Source organism: Bubalus kerabau, chromosome 3 (assembly GCF_029407905.1).
Source record: "Bubalus kerabau isolate K-KA32 ecotype Philippines breed swamp buffalo chromosome 3, PCC_UOA_SB_1v2, whole genome shotgun sequence".
NCBI lineage: Eukaryota > Metazoa > Chordata > Mammalia > Artiodactyla > Bovidae > Bubalus > Bubalus kerabau.
The window spans coordinates 29,915,704-29,935,038 of NC_073626.1; the positions used below are offsets into that span (position 1 = coordinate 29,915,704).

A 19,335-nucleotide genomic window follows, 5' to 3' on the forward strand; every position below is an offset into this window, starting at 1 on the left:
TCTTGGAAAATTTTTTCCAAAAGTTTCCAACTTTTGAATATACAAGTTCCTATTTTTAACTTTGAAACAATTATACTAAAACTATATTTCCTAGAAAAATGTAAAATATGACAATTTGTATATATTATATACCCTTCCATGTTAGTGATTTTTATTATGAACATATACATTTATATAGTAACATAGGGATTGTTAAAATAAAGTATCTCCATTAGACTGCAAAATGATTGATTTTCCCAGTTGAAACTATGTTTTCCTTTCAATGTTCATTGACTTGGACATCATAATTGGATGAAGGTTAATTTCTAACATTACTTTAGAACTTTTCATTGGCATAGGTCGATTAACTCTTCTAAGCCTCAGTCCTTTCATTGGTAAAATACTGCCATACCCACCAAGGTATGAGAGTGAAATTAGACATTGCATTTTACCACAAACTATCCATAAATGTTCATTCCCCTCCCTTTGAAGATCATACTATTGAGAAGAAAGGCAACACACAGACTAAGTATCAATTGTCTACTCTTTACAAATTAGTAAGACCTAAGAAGTAATGGCTTCCCTGGTAGCTCAGCTGGTAAAGAGTCCACCTGCAATGCAGGAGACCCCAGTTCAATTCCTGGGTCGGGAAGATCCCCTGGAGAAGGAATAGGCTACCCACTCCAGTATTCAGGCCTGGAGAACTCCATGGACCATATAGTTCATGGGGTCGCAAAGAGTCGGTCATGACTGAATGACAAGTACTGCAGATAAATAATTTAGAATTTTCTTTCCCTCCAAGAATTTAGGAGTACTAATTTCATAGGAAGAGAGCTAATCAAGGTATCATTCCTTAATTTACAAAGTGATCAGTTTATATGACTAATAGTGGAGAGGGAATATGAGTTCTTCCTAAACTTAGTTCTTGTTGCTTCATCCAAAGGACCAAGGATTTTTTGACACATTGAGGAAGAAATGGACGCATGATGAGATGATGGTGATAAAATGTAGTTTTCTGACCCCTGGGCAATCCAGTACTAAATGTGGTTTTAAAAGTTAATAAAAGATACTTTTTTAATATAAATTTATTTATTTTAATTGGAGGCTAATTACTTTATAATATTGTATTTGTTTTGCCATACATCAACATGAATCTACCTAATCCTGGATTCAGCAGATTTGAACAGCCTGGACTTTCAGTACATTTGTTCTATTTGCATTTTTTTTATACTGGGAAATTTGAAAATATAGACAAATGTAAGGAAAAAAATAAACATCACTTCTAATGCCTCCGTTGGAGAAATAACTGCTAATAAAGTATTTGTACATTTATTTCTGTGTAGTCACAACCCTGAAATCTTGATTAGAGCTGTTTGTAAATAAAAGGACAAATAACTAGTTTTCATAGAAAAGAGGAAACTAAAAGATGGTATACACTGAAAATAAGCTTTCCCCACAATTGAACTGATAATCCATTGTTGCTATTATTCTGTTGCTCAGTTGTGTCTGACTCCTTGCAACCGTGTGAACTGTAGCACACCAGGCTTTTCTGTCCTTCACCATCTCCTGAAGCTTGCTCATCCATTGAATCAGTTATGCCATCCAACCATCTTATCCTCTGTCATCCCCTTCTCCTCCTGCCTTCAATAATCAATGCAGGATCATAATTATCTGTGAAGAAATCTGTTTTTTTTTTTCCATATTTTCTTTCTGATGAGTTCAGGAGCAATAGAACCGGGCAGAAAAAAAGATAGTATGTCCCTTGCCTTTACAGGTATAATTCAAAGGCAACTGTCAAGTTCTTTAGTTTATTGTTTCTATCAGAGACAGGGTGGTTCCACTGATTCCTCTGGCTCTGTATGGTAGTTCTCTCATGTTATATTACTTATGAACTTGGGAATCACAGCTCAGTTGAAATAACCAATGTCATTACATTCGTTCTTCCGTCTTAGTCAGAGGTCCCTGTGCTACATGTTTTGATGCAGATCTGTGTTCTCTTTGACTTACTTCCTAGCAATGGCTTTACTCCCAGTGGTGCTGTTTCTGACCGCTGTGCTGCTTCCATCTTTCCCCACTGAAGGAAAGGTAAGGTTAAAATCAAAAATCTTTCCAGAACTCTTTGGGATAGGAAAAAGTGAAAAGTGGAGAGTGGGAAAAGTGAGTGTCTGGTACATCACAGAGTACCCACTCATAGCTCAAAGAACTTAATTATCTAGATGAAAGTTTAAGGATGCTATCAGTCACACAAGGCTGTTGTGAAGACTTGAAATGTGACTTTTCTGTAACAAGATAAAATACAGACCAAATATCAAAGATTTCGTATTTAAAAAAAAAAAAGAAAAATATTTCAGTATTTTTATATTAGGTACATGATGAAATGATCTCGAAAATTAATGTAGTAGGTCTTTAAGGTTGTTGCAAAGAAATTCACACAATTTTGATGGCTTTGCAAATAGAAATTTATTCTCTCACAGTTCTGAAGGCCAGAAGTGTGAAATCCAGGTATCAGCAAGGCTATGCTCCCTCTGGAGGATCAAAGAGGAAGTCTGTTCAGTGTCTCCCTCCTAGCTTCTGGTGGTTCCTACCAGTCCTTGGTGTCCTTGGCTTATGGCTGCATCCCTGCAATCTCTGCCTCCATCTTCACATCATCTTCTCCTCTCTGTGTCTCTAACAAAGACACGTGTCATTGGATTCATTTTTCATTCAGTATTGGCCCCTGTACTTCAGAACATAATAAGCAGACAGGAGAAATGGACACATGGGGTGATGGTGATAATATGTAGTCAGACCCATGTTCACAGTATTTGCAGAGCTTTGAGGGGGCTCAGTGAGAAGGCAATGGCACCCCACTCCAGTACTCTTGCCTGGAAAATCCCATGGATGGAGGAGCCTGGTAGGCTGCAGTCCATGGGGTTGCTGAGGGTTGGACACGACTGAGCAACTTTCACTTTTCCTTTCATGCATTGGAGAAGGAAATGGCAACCCACTCCAGTGTTCTTGCCTGGAGAATCCCAGGGACGGAGGAGCCTGGTGGGCTGCCATCTATGGGGTCGCACAGAGTCGGACACGACTGAAGCGACTTAGCAGCAGCAGCAGTGCCAAAGAATGTTCAAACTACTACACAATTGCACTCAGTTCAGTTCAGTTCAGTCACTCAGTCATGTCCAACTCTTTGCGACCCCATGAACTGGGAGGCACACCAGGCCTCCCTGTCCAACACCAACTCCCAGAGCCTACCCAAACTCATGTCCATTGAGTCAGTGATTAAAAGCATGAGTCTCTGCTTTTTAATATGCTGTCTAGGTTGGTCGTAACTTTCATCTCACATGCTAGCAAAGTAATGCTCAAAATTCTCCAAGCGAGGCTTCAACAGTATATGAACCAAGAACTTCCAGATGTTCAATCTGGATTTAGAAAAGGCAGAGGAACCAGAGGTCAAATTGCCAACATCCGTTGGATCATCGAAAAAAGCAAGCAAGTTTCAGAAAAACATCTACTTCTGCTTTGTTGACTACGTCAAAGCCTTAGACTGTGTGGATCACAACAAACTGTGGAAAATTCTTCAAGATATGGGAATACCAGACCACCTCACCTGCCTCCTGAGAAATCTGTATACAGGTCAACAAGCAACAGTTAGAATCAGACATGGAACAACAGACTGGTTCCAAATTGGGGAAGGAGTATGTCAAGACTGTGTATTGTCACCCTGCTTATTTAGCTTATATGCGGAGTACATCATGCAAAATGCTGGGCTGGATGAAGCACAAGCTGGAATCAAGATTGCCAGGAGAAATATCAATAACCTCAGATACGCAGATGACACCACCCTTACGGCAAAAAGTAAAGAAGTACTAAAGAGCCTCTTGATGAAAGTGAAAGAGGAGAGTGAAAAGTTGGCTTAAAACTCAACATTGAAAAAACTAAGATTATGCCATCTGGTCCCATCACTTCATGGCAAATAGGTGGGAAACAATGGAAATAGTGACAGACTTTTTTTTTTTTTGTAGGAGGGGGGAGTGGTTCCAAAATCACTGCAGATGGTGACTGCAGCCATGAAATTAAAAGACGCTTGCTCCTTGGAAGAAAAGTTATGACCAACCTAGACAGCATACTAAAAAGCAGTGACATTACTTTGCCAACAAAGGTCCGCCTAGTCAAAGCTATGGTTTTTCCAGTAGTCATGCATATGGATGTGAGAGTTGGACTATAAAGAAAGCTGAGCACCAAAGAATTAATGTTTTTTAACTGTGGTGTTAGAGAAGACTCTTGAGAGTCCCTTGGACAGCAAAGAGATCCAACCAGTCCATCCTAAAGGAGATCAGTCCTGGGTGTTCATTGGAAGGACTGATGCTGAAACTGAAGCTCCAATACTTTGGCCACCTGATGCGAATAACTGACTCATTGGAAAAGGCCCTGGTGCTGGGAAAGACTGAAGGCAGGAGAAGGGGACAACAGAGGATGAGATGGTTGAATGGCATCAATGATTCAATGAACATGAGTTTGAGTAAACTCCGGGAGTTGGTGATGAACAGGGAGGCCTGGTGTGCTGCAGTCCATGGGGTCTCAAAGAGTCGGACATAATTGAGTGACTGAAGTGAACTGATGGGACTCAATACTAGAGGAGCAGAGAACTTACCCCAAGGTGTCAAGGGAAAATCAACAAAGTACCCCATCTGTTCAGACTTATACTTCAAAATTTTACCCATGCTCATGTAATATCAGCCTTTTTTTGTAAATTTGGGCTATCCAATTGTTAGACCTTGTGGGAACAATTCACACACCCTATTCCATCTCCAGAATTAGGGCTCAACCCTCCCCCAGCACACACACACACACAATGATACACCAAGAATATCTGCACCTGGTTTAATACCTTATCAATTATATTTCTGTTACTAAAAGGAACAAAGCCAGGGATGGTACACTGATTGGATGGCTTTGCTTCCTTCTAATGGCCTTGGAGATTTTTTTTAATGGGGTCTTTTGAGTGATTCCATAAAATCTACCTATAACAGAATCATTTTACTAGAATATTGAATGCACTTTGGCTGACCCTAAACATTCTTAATCTAAAGACATTTATTGACTTTATTGACTATGCCAAAGCCTTTGACTGTGTGGATCACAATAAACTGTGGAAAATTCTGAAAGAGATGGGAATACCAGACCACCTGACCTGCCTCTTGAGAAACCTATATGCAGGTCAGGAAGCAACAGTTAGAGCTGGACATTGAACAACAGACTGGTTCCAAATAGGAAAAGGAGTACGTCAAGGCTGTAAATTGTCACTCTGCTTATTTAACTTATATGCAGAGTACATCATGAGAAACGCTGGGCTGGAAAAAGCACAAGCTGGAATCAAGATTTCTGGGAGAAATCTCAATAATCTCAGCTATGCAGATGACACCACCATTATGGAAGAAAGTGAAGAGGAGCAAAGAGCCTCTTGATGAAAGTGAAAAAGTTGGCTTAAAGCTCAACATTCAGAAAACTAAGATCATGGCATCTGGTCCCATCACTTCATGGCAAATAGATGGGGAAACAGTGGAAACAGTGGTTGACTTTATTTGGGGGGGGCTCCAAAATCACTGCAAATGGTGACTGCAGCCATGAAATTAAAAGACGATTACTACTTGGAAGGAAAGTTATGACCAAACTAGATAGCATACTGAAAAGCAGATATATTACTCAGCCAACAAAGGTCTGTCTAGTCAAGGCTATTGTTTTTCTAGTAGTCATGTATGGATGTGAGAGCTGGACTGTGAAGAAAGCTGAGCACCAAAGAATTGATCCTTTTGAACTGTGGTGTTGGAGAGGACTCTAGAGAGTCCTTTGGACTGCAAGGAGATCCAACCAGTCCATTCTAAAGGAGATCAGTTCTGGGTATTCTTTGGAAGGACTGATGTTGAAGCTGAAACTCCAATACTTTGGCCACCTCATGCGAAGAGTTGACTCATTGGAAAAGACTCTGATGCTGGGAGGGATTGGGGTCAGGAGGAGAAGGGGACGACAGAGGATGAGATGGCTGGATGGCATCACCGACTCGATGGACATGAGTCTGGGTGAACTTCGGAAGTTGGTGATGGACAGGGAGGCCTGGCATGCTGCAATTCATGGCGTCGCAAAGAGTCAGACACGACTGAGCGACTGAACTAAAATGAAAGACATTCCTTCTCTAAGAACCGATACCATGTCAGATCAAACTTAACCTTAAAGTCCAGGGTGATTCTTGAATCTCGCTCTTATCCCCCTGCTGCAGCATGTAGATAAATCTGTCTTAATGTTCCTGTTGTATGCCTTTGTAGGCAAATTATAAAATATTATGAAGCATTATCACTCATATATTGAGAAAAATCACATTGAGAGTTCCCCTGAAACTCGAAATTGGCATTTGTGGCCTCAGAAGAGTTTTTAATTTGTCATGCCATGAATTAACATCCCCATTCTCAAAGCTTCAAACTATCTCTTTCCTATTTGTCGTTACTTTGGCTCAGTTCATTGACAGTGCTTACCAATTCACAGTGTCCTGAATGGAACATTTTGTAAAGTAATCCCTGGTTCCTTAAATTAACTTATTGCCTCTTAAATGCAATTTTTTAAAAATGTTTTAAAAAATAACCTTACTTTTATTTTCCTTTAGGATCCATCCTTTACTGCTTTGATAACCACTCAAACTCAAGTCCAAAGAGAAATTGTAAATAAACACAATGAACTAAGGAAATCAGTCTCTCCACCTGCCAGTAACATGCTAAAGATGGTAAGAAGCAGGAATACAAAGAAAGTAGAGTGAGCCAGAGTTGGTACGAGTAAGCAGCTGGTAACTGGCCTATCTTAAAAATTTTGTGGCTTACAAATTTCTGTCTCTGTTTTTTTTTTTTTTTTTTGTCTCTGTTTTTTAATTTCATTTAGCAGTGTCATGGGCAGGGCAGAAATGAGTTTCCCTTTATAATGGTTGAATAGCTTGTCAAAGTTATAAGGCAATAAAATCGGGAAGGCAGACCGAGAAGCCAAATCTTCAGACATCAAATGTGAAGTCATTACATTTCTTTTTGTTCACTATCTTCCTCAGTCGAAAATGAATAAATCTATCTTTCAGGATCAATGCCTTTTAGGCATTGATTGAATATTATAACAGCCCATTTTCCAGGAAATAGTCCATAAAAACTATCACCTCCCATATGGACACAGTGGGCTACAAATGGAATTGGCAATAACCTGTGTCTGCTTATTACTGTTTAAATGTAGTTATACTCCCTCACATGTTAATTAGTATTAAGAGTAGCACCATTACTAAAAGATCTTAGGTGTGGTTGCTATGCTATCATAGTCAGATAATATTGTATTATCTTAGGTGTTTCTTTCATTAAATATATCACCTGGGGACTTGTCTTTGCACTGGGGCAGATAAAGACACACAAATGCAAATAAAAAGATATTTTAATACCAATGACAATTAGGTAATATTATAACTTATATTATAATTAGGTAATAATATAACTTTTTGGCCAACCTAGCATATCTACAGAAGTTTTAGTGCAAAATCAGCCTACCAATCAGATTTTAAAGTGTTGAGTTGAATCTTTGTGTATTTTGTTTTTCTTGGGACGTTTAGGAATGGAGCAGAGAAGTGACAGCAAATGCCCAGAAGTGGGCAAACAAGTGCACTTTAGAACACAGCAATCCAAATGAACGAAAGACCAGTACGTAAATCAATAAATGTTTTCTGAATAAATGAGCAAATAAAATACTGGACAAATAAGATAGACCAGTCTGGGGCATTGTACTAAGAAGACTTTGCAAATAAATATATGGCTGTATTTTTAAAATAAAGTGTCTGTATGTAGAGAGATACATACTAGTACTAGATACGTGCTGCTGCTGCTGCTGCAAGTCGCTTCAGTCGTGTCCAACTCTGTGCGACCCCAGAGACCGCAGCCCACCAGGCTCCCCCGTCCCTGGGATTCTCCAGGCAAGAACACTGGAGTGGCTTGCCATTTCCTTCTCCAGTGCATGAAAGTGAAAAGTGAACATGAAGTCGCTACTAGTACACAGAAAAGTACTATATTGTGTATGTTGATTGTTTCCATTATGCAGACTTATTTCTTAAGCAGCATCTCATTTGTTCCTCTTGACCAGCTCATGGTAAAGAGGCCATGCATAATCACTTTTCCAATTTTCAAGACTAAAAACTAAGGATGTGAAGGAATGTATTATGCAAAAACATAACAGGAAAGAGTGCCATACATTGGAAAATTAACCAGGCTTCCTAATTTCTCACCCTTTGCCTTTTTTGTTTAGCTGTTTGGTGTTTTTAAATCCATTTATTTTGCATTCCCAAAATGTATTAAAATATGTTGAATTGTTCCTAAATTTTGCACTAAAAATATATAAGCTTTTTAAAATCAGGATCGATATTTTGGGTGTGTTGATTCATTTTATAAATTTCTGATAACAAACTGTCAAATATTTCATATAGACTATGTGCCTATAATGTGTAGAATAATAGACACAAATAAATTATAAGACATATCAAGGATCATAAAAACCATGGAAGAACAAAACTTGAATGCATAAATGTTACATAAAATATTTTACATTATCAAGCATGATATGTACATAGACAAGCCCAGTTTAAAAGCAGTGAATAGCTTACCTGTTATTTCAGCAGAATTATTATTGTTTATATTGTTGGATGCAAGAATTATGATGAAATTACAAGAAGTGACTGCATTCAGTAGAGTATTGGAACAAATGGCCTTAAAAATCCAAGTCTACTGTTAGATTCTTAGTTTCTGTCTTTCCCTATTAAAGGAGATATTCACAAACATTTTATACTCTCTTTAAACAGCACACAGACATTGTATTTCAAGTCACCAAAATGTAAATATTAAATGAGGGCTAAAAAAGGTAGGGAAAATTTTCTGGACTACAAAGCAGTTATTTCTTTGTCAAATTCTTTTTTGTGGTAAGAACACATTTTTTTCAATTTTTAAAAAAGATATTATGATAGTAAAGACTCAACATGTGATCTACCCTCTTAAGAAATGTTTAAATATGTAATATGGTATGCTTAACTACAGATGCCTTGTTGTCCATCAGATATCTAGAACTTATTCATCTAGCTTCCCTGGAAGTTTATGCCCATTGTTTAGTAACTCCCCATTCTCCCTTCCCCCAAGCCCAGCAACCACCATGCCTCTTTTAGATTCTATGAATGTAACCACCATGCCATTTTTAGATTCTATGAATGTAACCACCATGCCATTTTTAGATTCTATGAATGTAACCACCATGCCACTTTTAGATTCTATGAGCTACTTCACAAGGATGGAATCAGGCCCTAGTTGTCTTTCCGTGACTAGGTGGTTTCACTTAGCATAATGTTCTCAGGGCTCATCCATGCTGTTGCATGTTGCAGAATTTCCTTCTTTTCTAAGGATGAATGATATTCCATTGTATGTATAGACCACGTTTTGTTTATCCATTCATGTGTTGGTGGACCCCTGGGTTGTTCCCACATCTTGGCTGTCATGAAGAGTGCTGCGATGAACGTAATAGTGCAAATATCTCCTCGAGATCCTGATTTCAGTTCTTGTGGATAAATACTCAAACTCAGGACTGCTGGATCATTTGATAGTTCTACTTTTAGTTTTTTGAGGAAGCTCCGTACTGTTTCTCACAGCAGCTGTTCCATTTTGCATTCTCACCAACAGAATATACAAGGATTCCAATTTCTCCACATCCTTGCTATCACGTGCTGTCTTTTTTTTTTTTATAACATCTTGACAGGGGTAAGGTTATATATTTCACTGTGGTTTTGATCTGCACTTTCCTGATGATTACTGACTTTTGAGTCCCTTTGCATATACCTGTTGGCCATTTGTACATTATCTTTGGAAAAATGCCTCTTCAAGTCCATTGTAGTCAGAAAAGATTCTCAATCATTTCCTCAGGAAGCTCCCAGGAAAAAAAAAAAAAAAGAAAATGGATTTCTGGACATTCCATCCAATTCTCTCTCTCCCTGGGGAAAGGCTAGCCACTAGGGTATTTTGTTTGCTCACTCTGTGCTGAACCAGGAAGGGAAGTTATGGCAACCGCCAGCCCAAATTTCTGTCTCTGTTCTTACTAGCCCCAGACCGTGAATTTATGCTAGGTCTTGTCAGCATTCCAAATCAGGCAAGTCCAGAGGCAGTTGCTCAGGCAGCCTCTGGAAAATGTGTGGCATCTGATAACCAAACCAACTTCTTCCCTCCCTGGGGAGAAGCAGGCAGTTGAGGTCTTTTTCTGCTTACCCTGTGCTGAGCTGTAGAAAAGGGCTATGATATACCTCTCAATCCAAATTGCCAACTCTGTTCTCCCCCAGGGAGCAAGACAGTGCTCTAGGACTGGTGAGGAAGGTGCCAGTTCTTTCAGTAACCCCAGAGAAATTGGAGCACTGTACACATTGCTCAACTCTACCTCTCAGAGTAGAGCTCAGAGCTAAGATTTTTCATCTGTTTGCTCTGGTGCTGACCCAGGAGGAGTTATGGGATCTATCAGCCCCATCACCATCTCCTTTTTTTCCCAACTGTTAGAGCTCCAACTCTAGCAAGACAGAAGCCAGCCCTGTGGGGAGTCCCCTTGGAAAATTTGGGTTGCGGTACACATGAACCAACCTCTTCCCTCCTCTGGGAGAAGCTGGAAGGTAGGGAGTCTCTTCTGACCATATGGCACTGTGCTGAGGGTAGGGACTCTTGCAAAGGGGTTTTCCAATTTCCCTACAGACTTCAGGGAGTCTGGTTGTATATCCTTCAGAGGATGAAGTCTTAAAATTTGTTTCTTGATTTCTCACGAGGGCAATCAGTTCATGAATTGTTGCTGAGTCAGTGTGTCTGTTGAGGGTAGGAGAGGCCAAAGCTTCCTGTCCCAACATTCTGCCGATGTCACCTTCTGCAAAGTCCTTCCTGCCTAACTCCCTGAGGAGGGTCTGGCTTTGAGACATTATGATTTATTGATTAAGGAAAGATCAACAAGTTTTGAAAGTTGTCTTCCTCCTGATGTCAGTTGCCTCTTGATTAGAGGTCTTAAAGTCTATTGTTGGGAACTTCCCTGGTGGTTAACACTCAGAGCTTCCAGTGTAGGGGGCTTGGGTTCAATCCCTGTTTGGAGAACTAAATTCCCACATGCCCTGTGGCACAAAAAAAAAAAAAAAAAAAAAAAAAAGACTGCCTATAAACTTTTTTTCCCCAAAGTTTACACAAATCATAATCATAAATCTTTATTCTAGCTCTTATATGTGAAAAATCACTACTGAGGGTGAGTAAGAGAAAAGAAATAATAGAAGTTGTTTGCTGCCTTACTCAAGCTTATAATACAAAGCCAAAGGTACACACATTATACATATAAAGGATTTAGCATGAAAAAGAAGGCACCTTTGACAGTCCAGAAGGAGGAGGATTTGTTTCATTTTAATTTTTATTGAAATAAAGTTGATTTACAATGTGTGTTAGTTTCAGATGTACAGTAAGGTGATTCAAATATACATATATATAAATATATGTATTCTTTTTTCTACATTCTCTTCTAAGTTATTACAAGATATTGAGTATCGTTCCCTGTGTATACAGTCGGTCCTTGTCAAAATAAAGTCTTCTTGACCTATTCAAAGGTTGCACGCTGTGACCAGGCTCAGTGGACTAGGTAGATCTGTCTTCTCTTTACCTTTATAACTGATTAGGAATGGAAGCCCTTTTTTAATGTATTCAAGTTAGAACATATAGGCAGAGTCTGAAGGGTAACATTCTTGTGTTCATATGTTGACTTCTCTTGCCTTGGCATGCTTGTTGTTGTCTTCATGATGATCTGTTCCTCCTTAGGTACAAAATGTGGTGAGAATCTGTACATGTCAAGTGACCCTACGGCCTGGTCAGATGCAATCCAAAGCTGGTTTAATGAGCACCACGATTTTATCTATGGTTCAGGACCAAAGAGCACCGGTGCAATTGTTGGACATTATACTCAGGTAAGCAGAACAAATGAAAAACTTCAGCTACAGATGCTCTAACAGTGAAAGCTTCTCCAAATGATGACCAACTCCAATGTTCAGTTTAGAAGAGCTTGAGTATAATAGAATCCTGGCATCTGGCTGGTAGTTCATTTCAAACCATTTTTACCATGCTCTGCAAAATTCTTAGCAGGGAAGTACATTCTGTACTTTTCCAGCATTAGAAATGGATAAGGTAGTGAATGTACATGGAATGTAATATTTGTAAAGTTTGTGACTTTGTTTCAGTAGTTTAAATATTTCCATAAGGCATATGGCTAAGAACGAGTTGCTGTTTTACATTTGGTGTTATTTGCATTTTAATATTTACCCCTCTTCTTTAATGTACTCTCATGTATTCCCTTATGCATCTGTAGCTTGTCTGGTATTCATCTTTCCGTGTTGGATGTGGAATTGCCTACTGTCCCAATCAAGAGAGTCTAAAATACTATTACGTTTGCCAATACTGTCCTGCGTAAGTATACACTTTAAACTTTATACCAATAATTCATTGGCAATTTAATATTTTAAAATAGTCTTATATTTAACCAATCAAAATAAAAAGCCTATTTCAATAAAGGAAAGGGATAAATTTTTGGAAATGCTTTTTAAAATGGGATACATTCAGCTTACTAGAGAAGAGATCGAGTTCTCAGGTTCTGAAACACTTTTCTCAGTTATGAGTTGATGTCTTTTCTCTCAATTCCCTTTCCCTAGAGCTCAAGGTTATTCCCTTGAGCACGTGTTATATACATTTCTCTAGATTTGGTGTCATTAATTCTTGCTAATTTCACATCTTAGAAAGGTGGAAGCTTGTTGGCTAAGCAAGAGGTAGTAGTGGGGTAGAAAATAAAGGATAGTAAATTGTGATTTCAGCCCTTTCTGCTAAAATGTTCCAACTCCTACCTATCTTAAAAACCATGCACGTTATTATCATTAGAAATTATTCATTCTTTGGGGTCTCAAAGGGTTTTTTTTTGGGTTTTTTTTTCTTTTTTTTTATCCTTAATTTAAATTTTATTTTATTTTTAGACTTTACAAAATTGTATTAGTTTTGCCAAATATCAAAATGAATCCGCCACAGGTATACATGTGTTCCCCATCCTGAACCCTCCTCCCTCCTCCCTCCCCATACCATCCCTCTGGGTCGTCCCAGTGCACTAGCCCCAAGCATCCAGTATCGTGCATCGAACCTGGACTGGCAACTCGTTTCATACATGATATTATACATGTTTCAATGCGATCTTTAATACATTTCAGAGTCCCAAAAAAGGTAACAGCCTAAGCTTTTGTTTCTCAGAAGTTTTCACAAAAAACTCCATAATGAACAATCCTTAATGTCTTTATTTATAGCAAGAAACATGCTTTTCAGTAAGCAAAATGTTTGAAGTTATCCAGAACAAAGCCTGCAAATACATTGAAGACCTAACCTTAAGATATCTGTTAGTCTTGATTTCTTTTAAAACTTGGAATTCTTTACTACTACAGGCAGGGGGTCCCCAAAACCAAGCCTCCTACAGGGTTTACTTGATACTATAGGTGGCTCAGTTGGTAAAGAATCTGCCTGCAATGCAGTAGACCACCTACAATGCAGGATACCTGGGTTCAATCCCTGGGTCGAGAAGATCCCCTGGAGAAGGAAATGGCAACCCACTCCAGTATTATTGCCTGGAAAATCCCATGGACAGAGGAGTCTGCGAGGCTACAGTCCATGGGGGTTCACAAGAGTCAGACACGACTTAGTGACTAAACCACCATAGGTGACCAGGCACATGAACTTCCTGTTTGAGGAGTGTGGCCTCCAAAGTCATTTTCCTGCAAACACCTATTGGACTTAAGTATTAATAGAAAGAATTGGTAGGTCATTTGGAGAAGGACCATTGAGGCCTAAGAAGATACTGAACTGATCTCCTCCCCTGGAGACAATGAATCTGCACCTACATACAGAGCAGGTCCTCCTGAAGAAGACGTGCTTGCTGATTGACTAGCTACCGTACATAGAAGGACCACACAGAAATGGGGGGAAAGATGGAGAATGTATCCAAACTCACTGCCTGGCTGTGAGAGACGAGGCATTTGGAGCCAGGCATTTGAAGTGAGAGTTGGCATGAATAATGAGGAAAAGCAGGTGTGAGAGAACCTCTGGAACACTTTTGTATCCATGTCATCGTTTCTCCAAGGGCGGCCACCGCACATACTGCTGTGTTCTGTGCAGGGAGACTGAGCTGCAGATACATTGCCTTGGGCCCTTGACTCCCTTGACACTGCTGAGATTTGGATTCCCGTGTATGTTCCAATGAATTACATAAACAGTCAATAGGATAATGATCATCAGTGAATTACAAGTTAGTCACTTTAATTGATTATACCCAGCATATTGGTGTTTATCAAAACTGTTAAAACTAATGTTTGTTTTTTAGTAAATATAAAAATCTCTCACATATCACCTCTGGAAACTCACAAGCCTCCCCTAGCTTTTCAGGCCCACAGACATACACATCATAAATCACTTAAGTATCAGAACATCATCTAGAGATGAAATATATGTATATTTAATGTGATATATATATGGGAGCTTTGTTGTCCCTAGTTCATAGTAGAGAAATTATGGTATTTATCCTCTTTTAAATATAAAATTATATTGTAACATTGAGTATTCTTTTTCCTACTGTAACCCCCTACCACCAGGACCTTCCTCTGTCTCTGTAAGGGATATATTTACCCCTAGTCAGCTCATTGAGGTGAGCAGCCTTACCAGTTTGACTGAGACTTCTCTGGTGGCTCAGATGGTAAAGAATCTGCCTGCAGTGCAGGAGACCTGGGTTAAGTCCCTGGGTTGGGCAGATTCCCTGGAGAAGGGAAAGGCTACCCACTCTAGTATTTTTGCCTGGGAAATCGGGCGGAGGAGCCTAGCAAGCTACCATCCATGGGGTCACAAAGGATCAGACAAAACTTAGCTACTAAACAACAAGGGGAGATGAAAAGTGTGTTACCACAAAAATGTACTCTGAAAGCATTAAAATAATTATGCCAACTTAGTTGCTCAGCCTGAAGAATTAGAGTCAAGGAGATGGGTCAATGTGTGTGAAGTGTCTCCTTAATCTGGATGTTATCTAAATTATCTACATGTTGGGAATTGTAATTTTTCAGTTTTGTTAACATAACTAAAAACATTTAATAACCTATCATACCTTGAGTGATTGACGTTGCTCTTGGCAACCAAACAGCAAAGTGAAAAATATTTAACATTGTGTGTTTTAAATTGCAGTGGTAATAACGTGAGCAAAAAGAATACCCCTTACCAACAAGGAACACCTTGTGGCAGTTGCCCTGGTAACTGTGACAATGGATTGTGCAGTAAGTTTGAAATGATTAACTTGTATTATAGTCAGGAATTTATATTTCAGGACTCCTCTGGTGGTCTAGTGGTTAAGACTCCATGCTTCCAATGCAGGAGACGTGGGTTTGTTCCTTGGTTAAGGAACTAAGATCCCACATGCCACAGAAAGTGGTCCAAAATTTTTTTTCAATTAAAAAAAAGAATTGGTATTTAATTTTCTTTTTATGGGTTAAAAAATCTCCTAACAAACTTAAATAATGTCTTTATGCAAAAGACAAAATGATTACTCAACAGAGTGTAAGTAAATATTTTACACACTTCAATAACCTTTGTATTCTTTGCAATGAAAAGAGTACAGACATACCTCACTACAAAAAAGAGATAACTCTACAGAAAGTCACACACATTTGGGGGTTTGTCAGTGCACATAAAAACTATTTTACACTATCCTGTAGTCTATTAAGTGTGAAATAGTATTATGTCTAAAACCAATGTACTTAAGTTAACATAAATAGTACTTTCAGAAAAATGATGCTAATAGATTAGCTTGATGCAGGGTCACCACAAGCCTTCAATTTTTAAAAAACAAAACACAATATCTGCAAAGCACAATAAAGTGAAATGAAATAAAATGAGATATGCCTACATTACCACATGTAAGATGAAATGAAACATCTAGAATTCATTTATTTTTGTGACCATGGAGAGCTCATTAATAGCTATACATCCATGCTTCTGATAAATAGTTTATTTTATCAACATTAATACCATTACACCAAAGATTGTATTTTGAAAGAGCAAAATGTATAAATTTAAGGATGTGAGACCACATTATGGCTCAGTCTACACAAACAAAATATTTCTTTTTGTGCAAATGAGTCCCTCATAATGATTTAGCATTTTTTTTCTATAGTATTAATTGGAAGCATGGTGATTAACATAATCAATGATCACCGTCCTATAATTTAATCATGATTGTATACACATTTTTAATGATAAAATCCAACCTGTACTTGATATTGGTTCATAGAGTCCACAAACATATTGTTGAAAGGGAAGGAATAAAATAAATGTTATAAATGTTATGTCTAAAGTTGTCATGATCTGAAACAAAAACAGCTGTTGGCTTTTTATAGTTGGGATATTTTTATTAAAATTATTACCAACAGTAGAGTTGAATTCATCTATAGTCCACATTCCTTCTTACTGAATTATAGAACAATGATGTCAGAACTATAAATCAACTGGAGGAAAAATATCAACTTAAAAAAATGTGGAATATCTCTACCTCTACTGAATGCTATATTTGCTAAGGAGCTTGGAATTTATCCTATTAGCAATAAGTACACAATTCAAAGGTTTTCAACAAAAGAGTAACAAGGTCAGAATAATGTTTTATAAAGAGCTTTCTAGCAATGGTGTGAGGAACTATTGGATGGAATTCAGTTAGAAAACTGTTGAAAAACATGAATTGAAAAGAAATTGAGGGACTTGCCTGGTAGCCCAATGGCTAAGACTCCAACCTCCCAATGCAGGGGGCCTGGGTTCAATCTCTGGTCAGGGAATTAGATCCTACATGCCACAACTAAGACTCAGTGAAGCCAAATAAAGAAATTGAATGTCTTGACTGCATTACTGGCAAAGTGAATGAGGAACAATGGACAGGGCTAAGAGACAAGACGTAGAATAGCCAGTGTTCGTTACCAGACTAGCTTACTAGTAGCTGCTGGTCTCAAGTGGTCTTTGAACACCGTGGCTAGTAAGATTAAGGAACCAAATTTTAAATTTTGCCTAATTTAGAATAAATAATTTAAGTTTAAATAGCTCTGTGTGGCTGGTATGTCCCATATTAGAGTCTGCAGGTATTTTCATTTCTCACTCTTTGCTAAGGGAGCAAAGCAGAAGTGGTGGTTGATCAGCGCACTCAGCTAAGGCACCTTGCATGTCCCTGAGGAAGTGAAAGGCCCTTCATGGTGATGTGACCCTGACTCGCTTATCCAGTCTCGCTGCCTTGTGTGTACTTTGAATGTGTGGATTGCTTTGTTGCTAGTGAGGAAAACGATAATGATGTTAACTCGTCTGTTTTGTTACAGCCAATACTTGCGAGTATGAAGATCTCCTCAGTAACTGTGATTCCTTGAAGAAAACAGCTGGCTGTGAACACGAATTGCTCAAGGAAAAGTGCAAAGCGACTTGCCTGTGTGAAGGCAAAATTTACTGAAATGCCCGATTTGCATTGTGTGGGACTAAATGGAGAAAAGCTGCATCATTTAGTTGACACATACCAAGAGGGAGACTGTAGACGTGTTAGATAGACATCTGATTCCCAACAGTAATGAACCTTTTTTTCCTGGATATTTACAGAGATCTCTTTCATACAGCAATTTACAAAAGCAGCATAGTCTACAATGACAACTTTGGACTGATACAAACGTGTCACGTTATCTTTAATTAAATGAATCAAGTTGAAGATTTTGAAAGCTGTACAACCACAGGATTTAGTCTGGATTAAAATAGTTACGTTTCCTGAAACACCATGCCAAAAAAAGAAGACTGTAACATTGTCACTCCTTAGAATGAATTCAAAACTTGACATCTACCTTTGTTTTCCAACCTCTTCTTTAAACAAAAGCAAACAACTTTAAGAATAAAGAACGTATCTAAGCAAACATGTGGATGTGATTTAAATAAATAAAATATAAAATCATATTTTATAATATTTATACATAACCCTAGTTAGACTCAGGCCAGATAAACGATAAGACAAAGCAAAATTCCTGAAAACAGTTGCCTATAAAATTAAATTTTAACAATAATAATAGCAAAATGAATCAGTTATATTCTCATTTGTTTTTTGACTTTTTTATCTCCTCCTAACTGGCTTGGTAGGACTTCCCTGGTGGCTCAGATGGTAAAGCGTCCACTTACAATGTGGGAGATGCAGGTTCGATCCCTGGGTCAGGAAGATCCTGTGAAGAAGGCAATGGCCCCCCACTCCAGTACTCTTGCCTGGAAAATCCCATGGACGGAGGAGCGTGGTAGGCTACAGTCCATGCGCTTGCAAAGAGTCAGACACAACTGAGCAACTTCACTTTCATTTTCACTTAGCTGATTTGGTATCCTATTTTTTATGTAAAAAAAAGTCAATACAAAAATACACATGTATTCGTTGGGCAAAATGTTTGTTCGGGTTTTTCTGTACTACATAATGAAGTTTTTGGCCAACCCAATACCTTCATATTTACAGAAAAATGTACATGCCACATATGAAAAGTGTACAGAAACGAAAGAGATTGGTTACATAGAGTAAGTGGGCACAGAAGGGAGGGATGGGGAGTGTCAAAATGATAGGAATAAATGTGTGGGGGGAGTGACTTCTTCATTTGCATAGCTTTATTTTGTGATTTTTGTTAATATTTCACACACTCTTTAACATAAAATATAATCAACAGCATGGAGAGAAAATCCAAAATGTAATAGAAATAAGAATAAACTATATTGATTATAAAATAATCACCATAAAGTGTGAAAAAGAATCAATTCAACTAATGTTTGAATGCTATATATGGACTATATGTCTTCTATATATTTATACAAACAAATATTCTAGTGAATAAAATTTTGCTTTTAACATAGACCCGTGGATTAGTAGTTCTGAAAGTACTGTGTACCCTGTGCTGTGCTTAGTCACTCAGTCGTGTCCAACTTTTTGTGACCCTCTGTATGGACTGTAGCCCGCCAGGCTCCTCTGTCCATGGGGATTCTCCAGACAAGAATACTGGAATGGGCTGCCGTGCCCTCTTCCAGGAGATCCTCCCAACCCAGGGATCGAACCCAGGTCACCCGCGTTGCAGGCAGATTCCTTACCATCTGAGCCCCCAGAGAAGCCCAAGAATATTGGAGTGGGTAGCCTATGCCTTTTCCAAGGGAACTTCCCAATCCAGGAAGCAAACCAGAGTCTCCTGATTTGCAAGCGGATTCTTTACCAGCTGAG

General features: G+C 38.5%; 1 protein-coding gene across 1 annotated transcript; it reads left to right on the top strand.

The window, feature by feature from the left end:
* The first annotated feature begins 1,993 nt into the window (after positions 1-1,993).
* On the top strand, positions 1,994-17,620 carry LOC129647581 (cysteine-rich secretory protein 2-like). Its single transcript, XM_055574660.1, has 7 exons — positions 1,994-2,064; positions 6,620-6,736; positions 7,592-7,679; positions 11,835-11,980; positions 12,379-12,476; positions 15,270-15,358; positions 17,435-17,620. Exons 1-7 carry the CDS (start codon positions 1,996-1,998, stop codon positions 17,560-17,562), a joined length of 735 nt encoding a protein of 244 aa, XP_055430635.1. The 5' UTR covers positions 1,994-1,995; the 3' UTR covers positions 17,563-17,620.
* Positions 17,621-19,335: the final 1,715 nt, after the last annotated feature.

Excerpts from the sequence above, each read along its gene's own strand:
- LOC129647581 (XM_055574660.1), top strand. The coding sequence starts at position 1,996 with ATGGCTTTACTCCCAGTGGTGCTGTTTCTGACCGCTGTGCTGCTTCCA. Across the intron at positions 2,065-6,619 it reads CTTTCCCCACTGAAGGAAAG|GATCCATCCTTTACTGCTTT; the intron begins GTAAGGTTAAAA and ends ATTTTCCTTTAG. Across the intron at positions 11,981-12,378 it reads TTGTTGGACATTATACTCAG|CTTGTCTGGTATTCATCTTT; the intron begins GTAAGCAGAACA and ends ATGCATCTGTAG.